The 22,553-nt window shown below is 40.6% G+C and overlaps 1 protein-coding gene across 1 annotated transcript in view; it reads left to right on the forward strand.

The window, feature by feature from the left end:
- The first annotated feature begins 1,213 nt into the window (after nucleotides 1–1,213).
- Nucleotides 1,214–22,553, forward strand: part of LOC142143601 (uncharacterized) — a 30,481-nt gene continuing 9,141 nt past the window's right edge. The window contains exons 1-8 of the mRNA XM_075201571.1: nucleotides 1,214–1,544; nucleotides 3,226–3,291; nucleotides 9,361–9,435; nucleotides 11,774–11,845; nucleotides 13,247–13,329; nucleotides 16,055–16,163; nucleotides 19,580–19,697; nucleotides 21,556–21,744. Of these exons, the coding sequence (XP_075057672.1) occupies nucleotides 1,430–1,544; nucleotides 3,226–3,291; nucleotides 9,361–9,435; nucleotides 11,774–11,845; nucleotides 13,247–13,329; nucleotides 16,055–16,163; nucleotides 19,580–19,697; nucleotides 21,556–21,744 (827 nt within the window). The 5' untranslated portion in view covers nucleotides 1,214–1,429. The remainder of the gene's footprint in view (nucleotides 1,545–3,225; nucleotides 3,292–9,360; nucleotides 9,436–11,773; nucleotides 11,846–13,246; nucleotides 13,330–16,054; nucleotides 16,164–19,579; nucleotides 19,698–21,555; nucleotides 21,745–22,553) is intronic.

The following is a 22,553-nucleotide window of genomic DNA, read 5'->3' on the forward strand; positions in this document are numbered from 1 at the left end:
CGGTAAGACTCCTCTTACCGCTGCTGGTGGTTACCGGTAAGACTCCTCTTACCGCTGCTGGTGGTGAACGGTAAGACTCCTCTTACCGCTGCTGGTGGTGAACGGTAAGACTCCTCTTACCGCTGCTGGTGGTGACCGGTAAGACTCCTCTTACCGCTGCTGGTGGTGAACGGTAAGACTCCTCTTACCGCTGCTGGTGGTGAACGGTAAGACTCCTCTTACCGCTGCTGGTGGTGAACGGTAAGACTCCTCTTACCGCTGCTGGTGGTGAATGGTTAGACTCCTCTTACCGCTGCTGGTGGTGAATGGTTAGACTCCTCTTACCGCTGCTGGTGGTGAACGGTAAGACTCCTCTTACCGCTGCTGGTGGTGAACGGTAAGACTCCTCTTACCGCTGCTGGTGGTGAACGGTAAGACTCCTCTTACCGCTGCTGGTGGTGAACAGTTAGACTCCTCTTACCGCTGCTGGTGGTGACCGGTAAGACTCCTCTTACCACTGCTGGTGGTGACCGGTAAGACTCCTCTTACCACTGCTGGTGGTGACCGGTAAGACTCCTCTTACTGCTGCTGGCCAGTGTCGCTGGGGAGATGTGCATCATTAACTTGCTCTAGTCACAATTTTTTGGAGGGGTCTTGTTAAATAGACCCCTTAGTGTTTAAACGTCTTCTACATCCTGAAGGGCTGTATTTAAAATCTCCCCTTCAGTCTAATCCTGCGTATTCTGTATAATACGAGAAAGTTGTGATTCTAAAATTTCATCTTTGCACTTTGCTTTCAATAGCAAGTTTTCAAAACAACTTCCCAGTATCGATTCTTCAATGCTACAAGCATGCTTAGGCCGCATGCGGCTGATGTAGAACTACAAGTCACAGGATGTCCTGCTAGCCTCAGGGTACAATCCTGAAAATGTATAACCTGGCCATCATATCATCTCTGTAGTAGTATATTTTACCTAGCTAATAATCATTTTGCAAACAATATACACCGACCAAATGTTATTTACACCACAAGAGGCCTAAGAATTAGGAACTTAGTTTAGAGTTTAAATAAGGTTTTATCTTGGCAACTGTCCCAAGGGTTCTCTTCGACAAGCTCCCACTGAGCCAGAGAACGCTGGCACATAATGCAGAACAGGTGTGCAAATTGCTGCTAAACCATGTCCCAGGGAAAACGAGAGGAAACCCCATCCGCAGGGGGTCTCAGTTATCAGAGTAACTGAGTACAGAATCCTCAGGGTCCCCTTTCTCCAGGGTGCTAATGGAAAGCTGGAAGCTGCAATCAGAATTTGTTAGCATTGGCTCTGTAGGGAGGGGGTAGGAGAGAGGATTGGAAAGTAAAAGCTGGAGCTGGTTGCTTGTTGTCCTGCAGAAAGACTACACAGCCAGTGCAGCAGTTCCCTGACGGTACAGTGTGTAATTGCTATCAGCTATGGAGATAAGGCAGGACTGTAGCTCGTTACGCATAGATCTGATGCTTATAGTTCAATCTCAGGACAAACAGACAGAAGAGGACAAAGATGAGGAATCTGGTCTCCAAAAACAAGGTACAAACAAATCACTCCAGTAATAATAACAACGTCTCTGCTTGTAGGCGTGCATGGTGTGGACAAAAGCACTAAACATACTGTTTCTTGGAAAAGGAGGACAGCTGCAGATGGTCAATTGCTCAGACACTAGTGCTGGGGAAGCCATCTTTGATGTGGGCAAAATAAGGAACTTGTTTTGAAAAGTAAAAGAAAACATATTCTGTATTAATCACTGCAGCTTTTATGGGAGTTGTTATTAGGTTGCTATATGCAGACATTACATTGTTAACAAGCATAAATAGAATAGTATACATTATGTACATATAGAATACTTGTTACAAATACAATGGGTGTGATTTGTTTAGTATGTTAGTAAGCTCATAGATTACAAGCAACAAATATTACATCACTGCAACTTTGCTGCAATTGCATGGTGCTTGAGAGTGTGATTTGGCTGCAATTTTGATGAAAGCTTCTGTTGGAATTTACTTACAGGAAAACCAATCGACAAAATAAAGGTTTTTAGCATATGTAAAATTAAATAAACATTAATTTGCAAATAAATACATACAAATAAATAAATAGGACCTAATATACAAAGCGCACTTGTTGCCCACCACAAGTTGCTTTGGTTTAGCACCACTGCACCTATATGGTCCGACAGGCAAACTTCGCCTACTTTTTAGTCTGTGGACACAAACTAGACGAGCGCAGAGCTTTGCAGGGAAGTGGAAAAGGTGCACTGTGCAAATACGTCTCATGAAAATTCTAACATCTTGCCAATATTTTCATTAAATTAGTCTTTCCCATTTGTCTCCTAAAATATTGCTCGCTACAGACTCATGCATGGTTTAATTCAATGATAGTGAGAGGACATCGCTACTGCCTTTAATTTTTATTTAAAGGCTTGAAGTGTACCTAGAAATTCATTTCTCCATTGAAGTACATATGGAAGTTGCAAAATGAGTTGCATTAAAAGCATAGGACGAGTCCTGATTTCCGGCAGCTCTGAGCTGGTGCAAAAAATCAGAACTATGGTTACTTTCACAAAGTAAGGAACACCTTTGACAATGTGCCTTGTTTTAATAATCTTGCTCTGCAAAATGACATCTCATTTTTGTACTGCTCTGCAAGTCGTTGTGTCTGTACTGCAGTGATAACACAACTGGATTCATTACAGCATTCTTAATTTGAAAATCGCTCAAGCTACAATTAATAAATTGTGTGACTGTCTTAGCAGCTTTTTCACTAATCACTGCTTATATTAGAGTCTAGTGATTAACAAGGATATTAGGTACAGAGGAAGTATCCAAGTCATAGGTCCCATTATTGTCTTTTTAGCTTTAGAACTTAATCTACCAGCACCATGATGGATATAAAAGACCATTTTTTCTGGTTACAATTGTGACCTGAATTCAAGGTCAACCCATTCTGTAGTTTAGATTATTATTATTATTATTATTATTATTATTATTATTATTATTATTATATTAAACTAATAAACCTTTCCTCAAAACTACAGTGTTCGGTTTTGATGGTGGTATATTTGGCAAAACATAGATGTCACCCAAGTTACATTGCTTGCACAGCTGACATATGCATGAATGATATTCGCTGTGCATGTCTATTGTTGCTGTTCTGTACAATGATTATTCATTGTATGCATAGTCCAGTGACATCTGATTAACATCCTCTCCAGCAGTGAGACCGTCTCTAGGGAAGCCTCTTGCTGGGAGACACATGATCAGTAGCTATGAGAGTAAAGGTAAGTCATGCTTGACTTTCTCCTTCTACTTGGGTCAAGATTGTAAGTGGTAACCATATACCCAGTATGTGACATTATCTATATTCAAAGCAAGAGCGTGCACCCAACTGTAACCAGTGGGAATAATTAAAAGCCGACTATTAAGTAGATAATGCTATGTAGCTGATAGCTGCTTCGCTGCTAAAACTACAAGAGTATTTTCATTTTATATCATGCTAAGGTTGGTGTGCCACTGGCACATGTTTCCAGCTGCATGCAGTCAGCTTCTTGTATGATAAGGAAACCGAATTTCCCAACCAAAGCTAGGTGTCACTATGGCAGCTTCGGGACTCAGTCTGGGACATTTTTGAAAACTGTTCTATGGGCAGGAAACTGTACTAGAAAAGTTACAGTTAGAATCTTACCTAGAATTTAGTGAAAGAGAAAAAGCTGTGCTTCTTTCAATTAATGAAATGTGTACAAGTGAATAAAATCATTTGAGATGGCAGCCTAGTACAAATAAGACCAATGTGCATACAAAAAAACCAATAGAAAGTTCTTGTCTGGCCCTCAAAAACAAACAATATATAAATCACTATGTGTCAGCATATACATAAAGGAGAATTTTGTGCACAATATAGCTACATTGGGGTTAAGCTCACCTGCCAGCGTCAAGGCCTCTCCTGCAGGTAAGTCCCTAAGCTAGTGATACAAATTTATATTCAGAGTGTGACATTTAAAACCTTCCCTGGACTTCTATCTTATAAAGTCTGCAGCACCTGGAGGGAGTCTTACCTGTAGAAGAGTTTTCATAAATTGCTGGGAAAATATGGCTTCCCTAAATGTCACTGGGACATGAACCTGTGTCTGTGCATACTCAAAAACTTACTCCCTTGAATAGTGTGCTACAGTTGCATACAATAAGGGTAATTTGAAACCACAAAAGTGCAAACCTGGAACAAAAAAGTTCTTTTGTGGTGTCTACTTGTGCCTAATTGAGTCGTTTTAATGGGAAGAGAATGGATTTATGGGTGAAGGTCAGATTAGAGTGTACCCACTTTTGTACCAACATGCAACACAAGAGCTTGTTTTGCAGGGTGATAGTAATATATATTAAACAAAGGGTTAAAGAGCGTGCATTTAGGGGGGTTATTTGCTTTGTGGAAGCATGCATGACTTTTTTCTTCTGCAAAAGGACATGACTTTTACATCACCTCTGAGGCAGCGGTGATCCAGTCTTGTCCTATACTAGAAATGTTACGCATTCTGCACTTCTTCTAATTCACATGTAATGAAGACTTGATGTACCCTCACTCTTTTAACATGTCTATTTACAGATGTATACACCAATATGAAAACCTAAATAAAATTTGGTTTTCCAGGGCAATTCCAAGTACCACGATGTGGTCTTCTAGTTTAAATGTGATAGGGGGAGAAAAAGGGGGGTCCGCACCTATTGCAGTTCATAAATAAGGGGGGGGGGGTGCACTTAACTCTATGGTACAAGTACACCCTGGTTCGTTTCTCCAGGTTTGATAGGTGGGATCAGTATGTTGCGGTTCTGTGTTGGGTTGTGATTGTTTGTGAGGGTCATGATGGAGTGAAGAGTGTATCGATTGTCCCTGTGTGGTGTATCAATTGTACTTGTAGTATGTAACTATTATCTTGGTAGTTGTCTCTGTCTCTGGATCTTGTCTTGTTTGCCTGTGGAGGGAACAAGAGGTGAGAAAGACGGGATGGTTGAGAGTGTGTGTGTGTGGGGGGGGGGGGGGTATAGGGAGAAGATCGGTGTAGTTGGTTGTGAGAGCAGAGGAGTAGAAAATGTGTATTTAGCAGGATTTGGGGTGATGGTGTAAAGTGGATGGGGCGGAGGCAAGAAGGGGTTTAGTAGTGGATGAGTCAATGTTAGCTAGTCACAGAAAGCTGTGAAGGCTTGTAGAGGGTAGAAAGAGGTAAAGTGAGGGGGGGGGGGAGAGTGATATTTGTGTGATGGGGAGGTGTTGAGATGGGATAGAGAATTATTGGGGTGTGCAGGGATGAGCTAGGTAAGTGGGTGAGAAGTGGAGACTTTGTGCAGGGAAAAGAGAGAATAAAAAGGGAAAAAGGAAAGGAAAAAAAGGAGGAAAAAGGGAAAATATAGAAAGAAGAACAAGAGCGAACTCTGTATGGGAATTGGGCTAAATGGTACAGCTCTGATATGTATATAGCACACGTTCAGGTTATGGCTCTAAGGGGCCTATTTATGAAAGGTTTCCCCCCTGTAAAATCCCCGAAAACAACAGTTTTCGGGGATTAAACACTAATTTGCTATTTATGATAGCAGCATCGCAGCAGATATCATAGATTTCTGCTGCTTTGCATCTCCTATCGTTTTACTGAGCACTCCCCATAACAATGCATGGGGAGTGCTCAGTAATGCTATTTAACAATGAATGTAATTAACTTTTCAAACATGATAATGTACGTCAGCTGAAGCTGGCGTACATTATCATTAATGAAAAGTTTCAGTGCTGTCAGCTCTGCTCCGAAGAGCAGAGCTGGACAGGGCATGTGTGGAGGGATCACATGATCCCTCCCTGTCACTCACCGCTCACTCTCTGCAACTATAGTTGCAGAGCGAGAGCAGAGATGTCTGTGCGCATGCCGAGGGTTTCACTCGGCGCATGCGCACTGGAGTCAGAAGAGGAGCCCCGTTCATCGCTTGCTGCTTCAGAACTGAAGAGGCCGTGGTAAGTATGATTTCCACTTCACAGGAACAGCAGTTTTTCGGAACTGCTGTTCCTGTGTTGATTTTTTAATAAATATGAGAAATAGTTCAATCCTTATCAATGCGATAAGGATTGAAAACTATTTTTCATATTCTGCGAGTTTTGATAAATGTGCCCCTAAGGTAGTTATGCAAAATAAATGACTATAGCTCAAAAGGGTGAAATAACTTAAACATTAGTATATCTTGTGGGGAAAATCGCAATGTTTAGGCTCACAAGTTGTATAGCTCATAGAAATAGTATCAGCCTTGGTATTAGGCTATTAACTCAAATATGTTTAAAGCCCATGAGCCCCACATTGTTTATATGCTTGGTTTGTACTTAGAAGGGCAGTTTATTTTGTTATGGGTGCATGCTTAGAAATGTACAGTTGTTAGGCTTTATTACAGCAAGATGGCCGCATTGGAACATGGAACAGGTACAATAGAACACATGCTCAGATTCTGCTTGTAGTTCAGTGGGGTTTTTCTATGGTGGTAATGAATCCAAGGCATTTCGACTGTTGTTTTTGGACTTTCTCAGGGATTTTCAAAACATTTATATCTGCTGACATCGCATAATATTCCTAAATTGATTGCCAGTCAATACACTATCTAATATAAATATTAATTATCTGCAGAGATGTGGGCACATATCAGAGAATATGCAATATCCAGAGTAAAGTTACTGGATTTTAGTCACTGGATTTTTCAGAAAAACACCTAAAAAGGGTTCTAGTCATAAGGTCCTGGAATTTGGTGCATAATGTAATGTTTAATTAAGAATGTTGTAATTAATTCATTTGTATTATCACTGCAGTACAGGGATTTACCTAATGGTATATGATTGCAAAAGAGAATTGTAAAAAAGCTGACAGCAAACCACTGAAATGGAATTGCAACTTTAATAAAATAGCATTAAAAAGTTCACTCTTTCCTTTTTTTGTTACAGTTTTTAGACAACACTGCTATTTAATCAAGGGCCCGCTCCCTAACATAGATATTGGATAAGCCTGGATAAGCTGCAGCCCACATGTAGTCTTTCAATGGGGTCCCCTCTCAGAATCTTCACTGTTATCACATGGCCAGGTCTGACAGCAGACAGAGGAAAGCGCTCACTGACACTGGCCAAACATATCCTATTTATTAATTTAGCAAGAACTTTGAGTGCATTGTGGGGCTCATGTTAAGTTGAGCGCAAATTGCGTTCTTGGCATAAAATATGCTTTTCTATATTTGAGCATGCACACACATCACTAGTTTCGGAGCTTTGTGTATTTGCCTAGAAGTAAAAAAAAAAGTGTATTATACACCAAGAATGCAATTTGCTTACTTAACATGAGTCCCTATATACGGTAACTTATTTGATGTTCTGAAATAGGACAGTAGATAGTGGCGTTCACTCTACCCAGCTATTTATTGCCATTTAAGAAGACTTGTAGTTTTGTGAAACCTATTAGGAAGTAAACGGAAAAATATATTTCTGTATTATTGTGTTGTGTTTTAATCTCTGATTAGTTTAACAAAAAGTGCAATTCAGAGAAAAACGGGGGGGGAAAAAAAAGGTAAAAACATTTTTACTTCCACTACTTATCCTTAGATGGTGAACACAGAAAACAATATTTTAAATACTTCAAAATGTACCAATAGACATATTTTCGATGGATTTTTCGGCATATTTTAGGAGTATTTTACATAATTTACATCTCTCACAATTCAGCTGTTCTTTCCTATATTGAATCCATGACCAACTCACCTGAACACAGGGCCGGATTAACCATAGGGCTAACTGGGCTACAGCCCAGGGGCCTATGGCATCCAGGGGGCCATTGAAAGTGCTCAGCAGCAGTATTGATCGGTCGGGGTCGGGGGCGCCCCCAGCGCGATCAGTGCTTCTGAGCACTTTCACTGCGGTCCTTCTCCGCGCGCTGTAGTCTCCTTACTGAGGAGATCTTGTGAGTCTCACTCTCACGAGATCTCCTCAGTAAAGAGCACACAGCGCACCAGAGAAGGAGGTAAGTGCCGGGGGGGGGGGGGCACGGGCAGCTCAGATCATGGGGGGGAGGGGGCACGGGCAGCTCGGATCACGGGGGGGGGCACGGGCAGCTCGGATCACGGGGGGGCCCTCACGGGGGAATGGAGGCCCCCTTAGCCCAGGGGCCTCCATTCCCTTAATCCGGCCCTGCCTGAACATCACCCACGGCAGCTGCACTTTATACTACTAGTATTCTATGTCTGCACAGTTTATATTTTAATCTTAATAAATCTCCAATTTCTTTTAGTTAAATGTGTTATTGTAATACGGGATTGCAGTATAACAGCTTGTAATGTAATGTACATATTGTTAATGCTTTTGAAATTTGTAATTAATTCATTTCAGCAGGCAAAGCCACATTGTCCAACTCATAAGCACTGAGCATGCACAGTAAGATGGCATACATCTAATTCTGTATTCAGACTTAGCGTACCTCTCAACACTGGAGTCCTTCAAAGCCAGGACAGTCAACAAAAGGGGTCATGTCTGTTTCCCAACTGGGACATAGCTAAACCCCCAGGGGAGTGCCTAGTACTTTGATAGCGCCAGGCCGCCCCTTAACCTCCTCTCCTATACACAAAATACCCTTTCATTACAGTGCGCCGAAGTCGATCTACTCCCAACATTCTAGCCCGAGCGGAACAAAGCTGAGACAGTGGGACAGTGCCCACATATAGGGACTGTCCTGCCTAAAACAGGACTTAGAGGTATCTGCCCATTGCGTGGAAGTAGGAGGTGTATATGTTGTACCTGCTTCCCTCCTGTACGGCATAGTTTTCCTGGCCTATAGAGTATATTTACGTAAAGCGTATCATATACTTTTAACGTATGATACACTTTAAGCATATCTTACTGAAATATACGCTATTTGTGTACTATGCAGACTCACACGTATCTTGGGACTTTGAATTTAGGCACGTTAGGAAAATAATGCAGCAAGGGAGAAAGAGGTGGGTCCTGTACTAATGATAATAATAATATGTATCCAGGATTGAATGTTGCTCCTAGTAAGCAAATTGTAAGAGGAAAAACAGGCAGGTAGGGGTAGCAGGTAAGAGAGGGTGATTCTATCGGAAAAAAAATCTTCATCTAGCCTTGGAGTATTAATGCTACAAATTTAACAAAAGTGTTGTAAGCCTTTAACTGGACAGCTTCAGGAAATTGGTCATGATGAAAATTATAGTCAATTTCAGCTAGAATATGTGAAACTATCTTAAAGAAATCTCCTTATGGTGCATTAGTGTAAAGTATATATGTAAATGTTTCTGTACGTAATTTCAAAATCTAAACGTTTTCCTCTCTGTATCAGGAAGTCATGTCCGAGTAGAAATTCATCCCCAAAATAGTAAGCCCCAGCTCTTCAACAAGCCTCCAACCCCAAAAGGTAAGAACCTCTTTTAGGATTATGAACATAGCTTTTTTCCTAGAAATGTCAAGTAAATGTACAGGATGTCCCCATCCCTGGTGGGTAGCTCTAGGACTAGCTACTGCTGGCTTCTCTTTTTCCATATTGTGCCTCATGTTGTGAACTTCTGTTTAGTATATATTGTATAGGTCCTGTTGCTCATTCATGACATTCCAGGGGACGGCTGGTAACATTTATCCCAAAGGATACAGAAGGAAGTGGCCAGTGTCAGTGAAGCACAAGTTCCTTGTTTACATTAATAGACTATTATGGGAAGGAGTGTGTAGATAGCTAGACATGATGACTTGACAGCTGTGACCTCTTGCAGGATCGTCACGGTGAAATCTGCTATTGGACTGTTCTTATAGACCATTCACATTTAGTTAACAGCCACATGACGGCTATACACAGTGACTGTGCACTGTCCTGCTATCTATGTCCAGCAATCTGGAAAGCACTGTCAACAGTAGAGATTTAAAACTACAATGAACATCGGCGCCCCAGTAGCACATACTTTTTCTAGCCTGACATGTTCACTGAAAAATAATTCCTTTACAGCATAATAACAACATAATATAACATATTACTTAATATCTACTATGGATCACTTACTAATATACACAGAAAGCTTCATGCTCAAAGTAATTACAATACACAAAAAAAAAATGCATTATCAAGGTCATACTTCACCACTGATTGGAAACAGGGAGGTCTTTGCCCGCTTACCGCTCTGGGCACCATGGTAATGGCCAAAATGCTGTTAGTCCCCCAGTGACCGACCAATAATGTATCCTCTAAGACTTCAATCCAGAAAAGAAAACATAATAAAATTACTTTTAATGAGAACTTCACACTCGAGAATTCAATTCACAATCTGCAGGATTATTCCTAGCAAGTTACCATTTTAACACTATAATTTCCAGATCGCCCACCTTAAGGGGAAGAGTTTCCACGACTGGCTATAAAGCTGTCCACTTCACCCTGCACCAGCCCTCCCATTTACCGGCTGGAACACCATTGTGATGTCTTAAAGGTGATTATAGGAATTGAAGCAATACCACTGTAAAGAATAAGTGGGATCCATTTATATGCCCAAGAAAAGGACGGCATCAGCCTTGACTATTCCGCGAGGAAGATGCATTATGTGCCTTTTACCAGCATAAAATATAGCTATGATTATAGTTCTTTGAGGAAGAGTAAAAATCTGGGACTCTTGCCAACATTAGCTGACAACTACCTTGTTTGAAAGGTGCGGCTGTCTGGAGCATTGGCCAGTGTAAGAATAGCTAGTAGCTAGGAATACAATGTCTCGCTTTCAAAATCCAAGGAGTTACTGAGCTCCCCCTTGACACTCATCTCAGTGACCCAGATGACCAACATGGTAATCAGTAGGGTACTACTTAGTATAATCCAATCAGAGGGATTTCACTTCCACTGAAAGCTGAACCGTGGACCCCTTGTTTTTCATATGGGTAATAAGGGCTTTTTATACAGTCATCTAGTGGCTGAGACTTATGAAACGCAGGACTTATTTTAGGCTGGAATTCCATCTCTCATACAAGACTTTACCTTCGCTTCTAAACCTTCAAGCGTCCCCTGGAAAACTCACTGCCTCAGACAAGTTTATCAAATGCCCAAACTACCCTCTTAACCTTGGCTGGATCATACAGCCGCACTAGGTACTTTTCTCCCATTGCAATGTGATAGGACTAATATGCAATATGTGAGATATAATCTCATGTATCAAACAATTTTCCTCTACATTGTAAGCTTGTGAGTAGCACCATTTTACCACTTAACCTGTGTGTGAATACCTTGTTTTATTACTGTGCTTGTCACCAATTGTAAAGTGCTAAGGAATATGCTGGCACTAGATATATAATAATAATAACCACACTATTTTTCTATTCCATGCTAGGGATGATGTAATATTCAGGCACTCTACTATTTCCAATATATCTGAATTATATACCAACATATGGATCTAACCACGAAATTCCTCAGGCTATGCCAACTAGCATTAGTATTCAATAATCTGAAAGTGTCCAAATGACTCATCTTGAAGTAGCAGCATTGTGGCATCTCCTTACTATAACAAATAAAATAAACACATTTGACTAGTATAAAGGGTCCCTATAAAACATTCCGTGGGTCATTCTGCACCTTAACATCATCACAGAGTTCCTAGATGGCTTGTAGTGTACTGATAATGCACACAACTGCACTGGGATATATGCCAAGGCACTTTAAAGTCTTTCTAAATTACACTGGACTGGAATGTCAGTGAGTACTAGAACATGTTGTCTATATCTTGCAGATATGCCAGTTCCCACTAGAAATGGCAGCAGTTGGGAGCAGATGCCACAGCCCAGTGCCAAAGACTTTTATGGTAAGGTGCCTCTGCATTAACTCTACAATGCCTCAATCTGTATTAATTCTATTGCTTGCTTATATTTCTGCATAGGTGTAAAGGTGAACACATTGGGCAACATTTATGAAAAGTTGAGTAAAAAGTGGAATTACTTGAAAATCCACAGTCAAAATGGTAAATTTCACATATAAGTATTCGAACGTTCTACTCTACTTTTCTAAATGTCCCATTGTGTAATTCCCCAAATGAATGAACAAGTCATGCTCTAATTAAGCGTTGGCTAACCTGTGACACTCCAAGTGTTGTGAAACTACAAGTACCAGCATGCTTTGCCAATATATAGCAGCTTATTGCTGGAAGAGTATGCTGGTACTTGTAGTTTCACAACACCTGGAGTGTCACAGGTTAGCCAACACTGCTCTAATCATATGTGTGGTGGACAGTGAGCAACAGTCAGGAAGATGTTGCAACCAGAAAGTATTAAAGTGTTAATCCTTATGGCTTTACAGCAGTGGTGGGCAACAGCAGACTTTCCTGAAAAGAGAAAATGTCCCACTCTTCCTAGTGGCTCTGATGTCACATACTGAGCAGACTGTATTCACTGCTTGAATCGTCAGACCATAGGCGGCTTATTGCACTTCACAGTGTTGGTCTGATCTCTCATAATCTGATGTTTCTCTGCAAATGTGCAGCCGCTTGTGGGACCAAGGTGACAAGAAGCCCTGGAAAAGTATAATGATCCCCACCATTATTTTACAAAATGGTTGTAGCTATTTATTATTATACGTCCAGGCTTTATTTAACGTGTTTTAAAATTCTGCACTAGCTTTAGTACTATGAATGAGCCACAAGAATTGTGCACAGTTGAATTGTGCATCCAGTTAGATGGGTTTGGCAAACTTCACAACACATATTCACTGTTACACATAGATGGGCAGAAGAAGAATGAGGGAGGGTAGAACAACCTGTAATCAATAAGGCATTAGAATGTTAACAGCAGCAGTGAGTATTCCGCTCTGCCACTTTCTGCATTTGTTGTCAAGCTTGATGTGCGAGCGGCTAGACCCACATGTAGCCAACCTGAGTATCTACATGTTAATATCACAGAGTAGTTATATAAGAGGCTCTTGTCAAACTTGAGCAGGAAGATTGAGGTGTCTACAGTATTTGAAACAAAGGTCATACATCCATTTTTTTATTCTTGGTTCCAATTTGTAAATACGAATATGAGGCATAATGGTTAGAATGTCATATGAATCATTTGCCTACTGACAGCAGTAAGAGTTTGACTGGAAAATGGTTAATTGGTTAAAGCAGTCTGATTATTTGCAGCTAATTCACTGAGGTTCTCTGTAATGGTTTGTTAGATAAGTTTTTGTGTGATACATTCATCTGCTGCTAAACTGTATGCTTTTTTAGCTTACCCTTGGGATAAATCCAGCCTCAAAACAATGGCAATCAACTTAAAGAACCTTGAGAAACTGGATTCTTATGCTGTGCAGGTATGTGGCACTAGGCCTCTTTATTGTGTTATTGAATTGGCTATTAATGTCTGTCATTGAAGTCGTTTTATTAGGTCAAATGTGTCTCTGATTTTCATCTTTTGAATGTTAACACACTATATCAATAACAAATGTAAGATGAAGTGTGTTAACTGACACAGCAAAGCGAAGGTAGGAAACTGCTCATCACACTCTGGAGCTCTGTAATTATGTACAATTTACTGGTAAAGGTCATACTCTGAGCTCATACAATTATTGCTCTACATATGTGTGTTATATGAATGATGTAGAATTATGCAATCTAAAAGATAATTCACAAATATGTTTGTCCAATTCTACTTACACATGTCTTGACAATAACTGAATTGCTGATTGATTGTGTGGAAAGACTGGACAATCACCATTAAGGAGTCTAAGAACGAAGGCATATTTAGAGGAAAAGGTGGCACAATTCCACTCTTTCCTATATATCTGCCTCTTCTCTGACACCTTGTGAGGCGGAGAAGGAGTCAGGCCGGAGTTATGGCAGGAGACACCTAGTAATATAACACTCCTTCCCCTCCTCTGTGCAACAAAATGCTCCTTTTTGAGCATAGTCGTGCTGTATGTAATAAAGAAATATCACATATGGTGCCACTCTGCTCCTAAATCTATGTATATTAGTACATTTGCCCCCCACGTCCAATCCCTTGCTCAAGCCTGTCGCTTCCAACTGCGCAACATCGCCCGCATCCGACCCTTCCTCTCACTAGACGCCACCAAAACCATCATCCATGCACTCATCATCTCCCGCCTGGGCTACTGCAACCTCCTCCTCACTGGCCTCCCTCTCTCCCATCTCGCCCCGCTCCGATCTGTACTCAATGCAGCTGCCAGACTTATCTTTCTCTCACGTCGCTCCTCCTCTGCCTCCCCTCTCTACCAGGCCTTACACTGGCTCCCTTTCCCTTACAGAATCCTCTTTAAACTCCTTACTACCACTTACAAAGCTCTCTCCCAGTCTACTGCTCCCTACATCTCTAACCTCCTTACCATTCATACTCCCGCTCGCTCCCTGCGCTCGGCAAACGACTGTCGCATCTCCTCCACTCTTATTACCTCTTCCCACTCCTGAGTCCAAGACTTCTGTCGCGCTGCCCCTCTGCACTGGAATGACCTCTCTCGCTCCATCCGTCTGGCTCCCAATCTGTGCTCCTTCAAACGGGCACTCAAAACTCACCTGTTCCTGAAAGCCTACCAACCATCCACTTAACCCCTCATCCACTCTGCTTGTTCTCCCCCCTCTCCCCTGGTCCCTTTTTCTCCCTTGCATCACTGCCTCCCTCCGTGCCTGTTTTGTCCACCCTCCCTTAGGATGTAAGCTCGCATGAGCAGGGCCCCCTCTCCCCTCCTGTCTTCATACCGACTCCATATGTCTGCCTAGAGTTTCCGAAGCATTGGTACTTAGTGTTTATTGTTCTGTAATGTTTTACCATGTATGGTCTACTGTTCGTATTATGTAAGGCGCTGCGAAAACCCTGTGGCGCCCAAAAAATAAATGATAATAATAATACATAGAGCCCTAAGCAATTTTCTGCACAACCTTAAGATCTCAGGTATATATTAAGATAAATTATGTGCACATAAATCATTCAAAATAAGAAATTCATAAAATTGTTGCATGTGTGGACAGCTTTACATTAAGAAATTAAAGCAAAACTGTACAGCTCAGCTGAAGTACATCTTTTACATATAGCCAGAAGCAGGCATCAAATTGATTATTAAAGGTGACAATTAAGAATAGTGCTACACTTGCAATATTCCACGTGATTTTATCTCTAACTATTTTTTCACACATTAGTGAAAATGAAAATCTGGACATATTGGCTGACGAATGCACATATCTGTAAAAACTGTTCCTAGGCCAGTATCATTGGCACCAGCGATATTCATTTGTTAACTTGCAGCAATAAATTATGATTTTAACATTACAATAAGCTGTGATAAAAACCAGCCATATCCTCACAATCAGGGCTTAGATAATAAATAAGGGCCTGATTCATTAAGGATCTTAACTTGAGAAACTTCTTATTTCAGTCTCCTGGACAAAACCATGTTACAATGCAAGGGGTGCAAATTAGTATTCTATTTTGCACATAAGTTAAATACTGACTGTTTTTTCATGTAGCACACAAATATCAACTTTAAATTTCAGTGTACACATAAACTATCAAGTATTTGTGTGCTACATGAAAAAAACAGTCAGTATTTAACTTATGTGGAAAGATAGAGGTGTCACCTTGCGCTCAAATACATTAGTGTAAATGTAGTGGAATGGTTTCCTAGGAGTTACAAAGGGGGTGTGGGTGTGTGAGTTTAGGCTCAGACTTTGTCGTATTTAACTTATGTGCAAAACAGAATACTAATTTGCACCCCTTGCATTGTAACATGGTTTTGTCCAGGAGACTGAAATAAGAAGTTTCTCAAGTTAAGATCCTTAATGAATCAGGCCCTAGGACCCTAAATGGCACACTTCATAAATATGATTACTTTAATAGTATATGTATGTTGGTGTGTAGATGTTGAAAAGACAGTCATGTTATTAGCATTATTCCACTAGATTAGGTTCTCAGAATACACAGTGTGTGAAATTCTTTGATCATAGTATTAGCAACAAAGTCACACTCCAGTTAGTATTCTGTTATAATTTGTTAATATCTCAGCATGATGATGTGTCTGTGTTCAGGTGGGCAAACCAAGTACAGTAGAAGAGCTAGTGAGATCCCTGCTAAAGGTGGCACGCACAGACCTGGAGAAAGTCCGAGCCATCTGGATGTGGGTCTGTCATCACATAGGTAAGAACACTGATAAAAAAAAACTACAACATTTCAGCATATATTAGTATTATAAAGGTCAAAATGGTAAAGGATTATTTTGGAAGAATGAGGAAGATCAGTGGTTTAAAGTAGATGGAATTGGTATTCAAGCTTGTATCATTTATTTATTTATAAGGTGCCACAGATTACATAGCGCCGGATACAGAAGCAAGTAACAAATAGATGAGGTAATACATATAAGTAGCACAGATGAGTGTGAGTAATGATATGGGGGCTCACACAGAGTGCAGCAAAAGACATAACAGGACGTACAAGGGAGTCAGCAGACAGACAGACGTGGGACAATAGGTAGAGAGAGCTTACATTCTAGAGGGAGGGGTGGTGAGTGACATTAGGACCAACCTGGAGAAAATGGAGAAGGCAGGCAAGGAAGAGGTGGTGACGGATAGAATGGTTAAGAGGTGGTAGGATAAGCAAGCAAGTTTTGAATGAGCGTTTGAAGGACTGAAAGTTAGGGGAGAGTCGAGTGAGACGGGGTAGGGAGTTCCAAAGATTAGAGGCAGCACATCATGAAATACTCGTTATGGTAGATTTATCAAACCTTCTAAAAAGAAAAGTGGAGGTGTCCATAGCAACCAATCAGACTCTAGCTATCATGTTCTAGTATGTACTAGATACATGATAGGTAGAATCAGATTGGTTGCTCTGGGCAATACCTCCACTATTACTTTTTAGAAGGTTTGATAAATCTACCCCCTGTTCCAGATATGAATGTCACAAATTTATATATGATGCTGAGTTCTGTTCAGATAATCAGAATTCCCCAAACCCAAATATATAGCATCAGAAAAAAAGATTGTGGGCCCGATTCATTAAGGTACACAAAATGACCGTGTTGTGCGTTTTTTTAAAGATGCAGATAAATCTGACATATACATGTCTGTATTCAACTGGCAGCAGATCTGAAGACACGTCGCTTGTTAAATACGGGTCTAGTTACGCTCTGTATATATGGCACTTGCTGTATGCAGACAGACACAATACACTTCAGGGTACTTCCAATACATATGTGGTATATAAAGTGCCAGGAGAACGCACACACGAAAAAAAGAAAATTCAATTATTGTCACCTGTTAATAATAGCTATTACTGATAAAACATTTAAAAAAGTTGTTTTTTTCCAATGAAATACATTTATCATGATGTTATTAATGTCTACTGAACATATTTACAGTTACTTCTGATTGCAAACACATGTTCTATCATGCATACGCGACAGTCAACACTATCGTTCGGCACTTACACCTGACCTGTAACTGGTGCAAGTGATACAACTAAAAAACACGTACCTTAGAGATGCCCAAAGCTTGAACCAAACACTGCTGCGTTCGCTCGACCCTTAGGTGCCCTTACTGTGCATTAACTACATGCACACACCCTCTGCCCATGAAATCGTAGGCTGTCAGAAGTGACCTCTGCGTTCAAAGTAGAATTAGATATTCTTGTGCTCAATGACATAAAGTCCTTTTCTGGCCATTTTTATGCAAAATACAGCACGTATCAGCATAAACGTTCCTTATTGAATCAGGCCCTGTATTTCCACACTGGAGATCAATAGCAAAGACAAACGATAGAGATGAGATTGTGCCAACATTAATCTCCTAAGAAAAGGTACAGTAGCTCTTCGTTATGGTGTAGAGCAGGGGTCAGGGAACTTTTTTACCTTTTACCCCAAAATATATTTAGAAATGGCGACGTTACCCCCTTGATTAGAAATTAAGGAAATAATAATAATAATAGTAATTAAGGAAATCATATATTATTAATTATTTGACTTCAAACCTGTATGAAATCAGCTTCAGCTTCAAAACTTCAGGTTTTGGAGAAATGATGCTGCTTCATTGTTGATACGAGAATATCAATATTGGGGCATTTTGATGTCAGAGCAATTTGGATACAGTCTTCAGCGTCCAATCAATTTCTCTGCTTTGTTTTTATGTTTGTTAGAGTGGAAAATCCTTGTTCGCAAAGGTAGGTTGTTGCAAAAGGCAGCAACTTTTTGACTGCCTCCTCATGTGCAATTCGGAATGCCTTTGCAGCTGCTGACATCCAAAAATTTAATGTCATCTGAAGGGTAAAAAAGACAGTGATTGGAAAAGTTGTAACCCTTCAGCACACGTTTAGAGAGCACAGAAACGGGGTTCAGTAACCCCTGAAATTAATTGTAATGCACACTGTACCCCCAGAAATTGATGATATATCCTGCTAGTAAGGTACACAGCCTGGCAGCAATTGATGATGATGATTACCATATCATACCACAAAATCTAAAAACGGTTTGGATAAATCTCTTTCAAGAAGTCGTATTTATAGCTATAATTACGAGGACATTATGTTTCATATATAAAAAATGAAATGAAAACACAATAGAAAATATATTTATTCCAATAAACTTCCAAAAGAAGTCAGATTCCCCCAAAACAAGCAGTATGAAATTATTTTGGACAGATACAAAAAATGATGAGACTTGCTGAAAGCTGTACAAAATGAACACATGGATTTAAGCACCAATGGAAAACCATCCAAAAAGAGAAAAAAACACCAAAGCACCTCTAATTGAACACCAGGTGGGGCCTGATTGTTGTGCAAGGCTCTAGTTTAGCATCTAATAATAATGCAATTGACTATATATATATTATATATATATATATATATATATATATATATATATATATGCCTCCATACTTTTGTTCCCCCTTCTCTTTCCTCCCTCACCTTATGTGCCTCCTTAGTTTGTTTTCCCCTCTCTTACTTCCCTCACCCTATATGCCTCTGTTACTTTACTTACTTTTCTATTGACTTTCTCTCTTTTTTCTTCTTTTCTGTTCTCCTACTCTTGTTTTCTTCTGCCGCTGCTCGTCTTTGCTCCTCACTGAAATTGGCATCAGGCGTGATAACGTCACGCCCGACATTCAGTGGGAGAGAGCAGGAGAGGGGACTGCTGGGAGCCGTCACGCCGTGCGGTCATGTGATTTATTCGAAAAAAAAACGCTTTGGAGCCGCAGTGTGTGGTTACCCCCGGAAAAGTCATTTTTACCCCATTTGGGGTAATTTACCCCTGTTCGCCGACCACTGGTTTAGTGATTACTACAGCTATACAGGAAGTTATAGTCTAAATAATAGTTGCAATTTCACAACTTCATACCCTCTAGCCCAAAGGCAACGTTCATCTAGCCCAAAGGCAACATGTGGTGGGATTACAATCCAGGATCTTGCAGGACATGTTGGGATTTGTAGATCCACCAACAACAAGACCTCTACAGATTAATTAACAATGGTTTACCCATTACTTAATAGTCTGCTAAATAGAGGTCGCTTTACTATGTTGGATTAAGCAAAGAGTAGTATTGTTACATAACATCCATCTCTTTTAGAGTATGCCTTAGAAGGTCTGGAGGACAAGTCCAAATGGTCTGGTGACCCAGCCCAGATTCTTCTCACTGGGAAGGGAGCCTGTGAAGGATATGCTGGTCTGTTCCAGGAAATGTGCAGGTGAGAGGCAATGTAGATGAGGGAACCTCAGTGGAGTTTGATTGTGAAATAGTTAGCACTAGTGTGATTTTTTTTATATCACCTACAAACAAGTGGAATATTTTAATAGTAGTGAGAATGTGTACAAAGTTGAACAAATCACAGTGAAACATTTGTATTATGTCTATCTTGAACAATTAAACAAGTTGCAGTGAAGCTGTTTATTGTTTCAAACAATAATAGTGTATACTTTGTGTTCTTAAAATTGCTTTAAGTATCTTTTGAAGTATCAGGTCTTACTTTGACTTGACTTATGTACTAGGGCGACATGATTTCAATAATTATTAAGATCTAATAATGCTTTTAATTCCTTTCTGTTGAGGAGTCAGATAAAGCATTCAAGAGGCAGAAAATAATGGTGATTGGACTTTTCTAAGGCAAATTGAGAGTCAGAGTGTAGGATAGATATTAGGTTAATGGGTGCTTGATAGGTAGAGTGAACTAAATTTTCCCATATTCCATGTAACCCAGTAGAGCCTTCCATACAGATGCCATGACTAGACTCATGAGCTCAACCAAACAGGGATTATATGCCAATGTGAGTTCCAATTTCACAACGGATTTCCAAATTGAACACAACTGTGCCTTCATTTAGTGCAAACACAGTGTTCATTAGTTCTATTACTATAAGGAGAGCATGTATTTGGATTCATTGTACCTTTATGAACATGTGAACAACTACATGCATTCAGCACAGTAAACAATGGTCCTTGCTCTTGCAGTACAAAGTGTCTGGAACCTAACGGAAACCTCACTCAGGCCTAAAACACCTGCGTGAATAAGGTGTTAGAGATGCATCACACATGTTTGAAAAGTTAGGGCTTCTATCAGCTAGAAAAGCAATGTATACAAGCACTCAATCCCTACTTTGGTGAAAGGATGAAATAAAGCAGGAATGTCGCCAGCCCCCGCTACACACACATACACACACACACACACACACACACAATTTCATGAGAGTGATTAAGCTCAGAAAACATTACATGCAGCATCTTCACAAATTAATGGCTCTTGTGTGACACGGTTGAAGCTTTCCCCCTTCACTTCAACCTGTCATCAAAAAGCTCTAGCATTTAAAGTGCCTGTGTGACACCACCCTTAGGGGCATATTCAATTCCGATCCCGATTCGCGGGATCGCGCCGGAACGGCCGCGTACCTAATCCGCGGTACTGCAATAACGTGGATTTTCGTTCGCAGCCCATAGGGCTGCGTACGAAAATCCGCGTTATTGCGATACCGTATTACCGGCAGTTGTGCGCATTTTCCACGGTAACGCGCGTTACCGCGAATCGGATCGGAATTGAATATGCCCCTTAGTGTCTGTGTCTTGTCATAACCTTTAGTTGAATGAGAAAGAACAACATTTTAAAAAGAGTAAGATAATGGAGAATGTGAAGCACTGATTCTTAAGCTCTCAGTAATTAAGAATCTCTGACATTACACTTTGTATTCCTTACGGATTACCGGGATCTCAAGTAGTCATAGAGGTATATTAACTAAACTGCGGGTTTAAAAAAGTGGAGATGTTGCCTATAGCAACCAATCAGATTCTAGCTGTCATTTTGTAGAATGTACTAAATAAATGATAACTAGAATCTGATTGGTTGCTATAAGCAACATCTCCATATTTTCAAACCCGCAGTTTAGTAAATATACCCCATAGACTTTAGGTGGTAGATGTAATTTTTCATGTTGTGTCTACAGGTGTCAGTGTAGTCTTGCTCCATAGGTGCATGTGCTACTTTTGTGGACACCCTTTATTATTATAAGGTTATTGGTATGTGTTATTAACTAGACACTCATCTTACTCATCTCCAGACTGGCTGGGATACAGTGCCTGAAAATTGGTGGCTACTCTAAAGGACACTGCTACATCCTTGGTCAGACGTTCTCTGGAGAGACGAACCATGCCTGGAACGCAGTTTTCCTAAACAAGAAATGGCATCTTCTAGACACTACATGGGGAGCAGGATTTGCAGACAGCAGTAGTAATAAATTTAACTTTCGGTAAGTGAATATTTGTAACTGCAAATCTTATGTACAGACATAACAGCTGATTCATATGTGGAAGAAGAAGGTCTACTTTTGGAAGAGTCTCCTATTTCTCAAATACTTCTACTGGTAGAGAGATCTAAACTTTCCTGGCTTGTGAAAATGGCAGTCAGGTCTTTTCCATGCCTATGCAATCATATCTAATAATTGAGAGGATGGAGGAAAGGAAATGAGCAGTTTCATCTGCCTTTTAAAAAGCGAGAAACCAGAGACAGGTGATATCTCTGGATTTGCAAAACCTAAAGTCTGTTGGACTCCCAGCACCAGCTTATCTAAACCCTGAACAGTGGATGAATCGTCCAGGGTAGCTGAATCCTCCTCACCAGAATATCTGTGAATTTCACCCTCTTCCTTTGATGAAGTTGAATCTAGAGCCCTAGCCTCCTATGAGACGTGACGCTTACGAGAAGATCTTTGTGATACATTCAGTATGTGTTCCAGAGAGGAGGAGGTCATAGTCAAACCATGGACGGAGGTCTCTTGTGAACCTGACTGGTGGGATGTAAAAGTAGAATTGGAGGATTGACCTACCGCATAATGTGATATTACCCTTGTGAGCTCTGCTAAGGTTGATGTCAAAGGACGCTGCTACGCAGGTTCTTCCACGGCCGTAGATACAAAGCGGGTCTGGCTCTGGTTTTCGAATCTCTGCCTCACAGGCTGTACACACGGTCTCCTGTGTCCACAAGACAATTTAGCATTACATTTTGCAGTTATAATGCGTAACAGACCTTGCAGCAGTCCCTTTCTTAGAGGTCCCTTTG

This window comes from Mixophyes fleayi, chromosome 3, assembly GCF_038048845.1.
Source record: "Mixophyes fleayi isolate aMixFle1 chromosome 3, aMixFle1.hap1, whole genome shotgun sequence".
Classification (NCBI taxonomy): Eukaryota; Metazoa; Chordata; class Amphibia; order Anura; family Limnodynastidae; genus Mixophyes; species Mixophyes fleayi.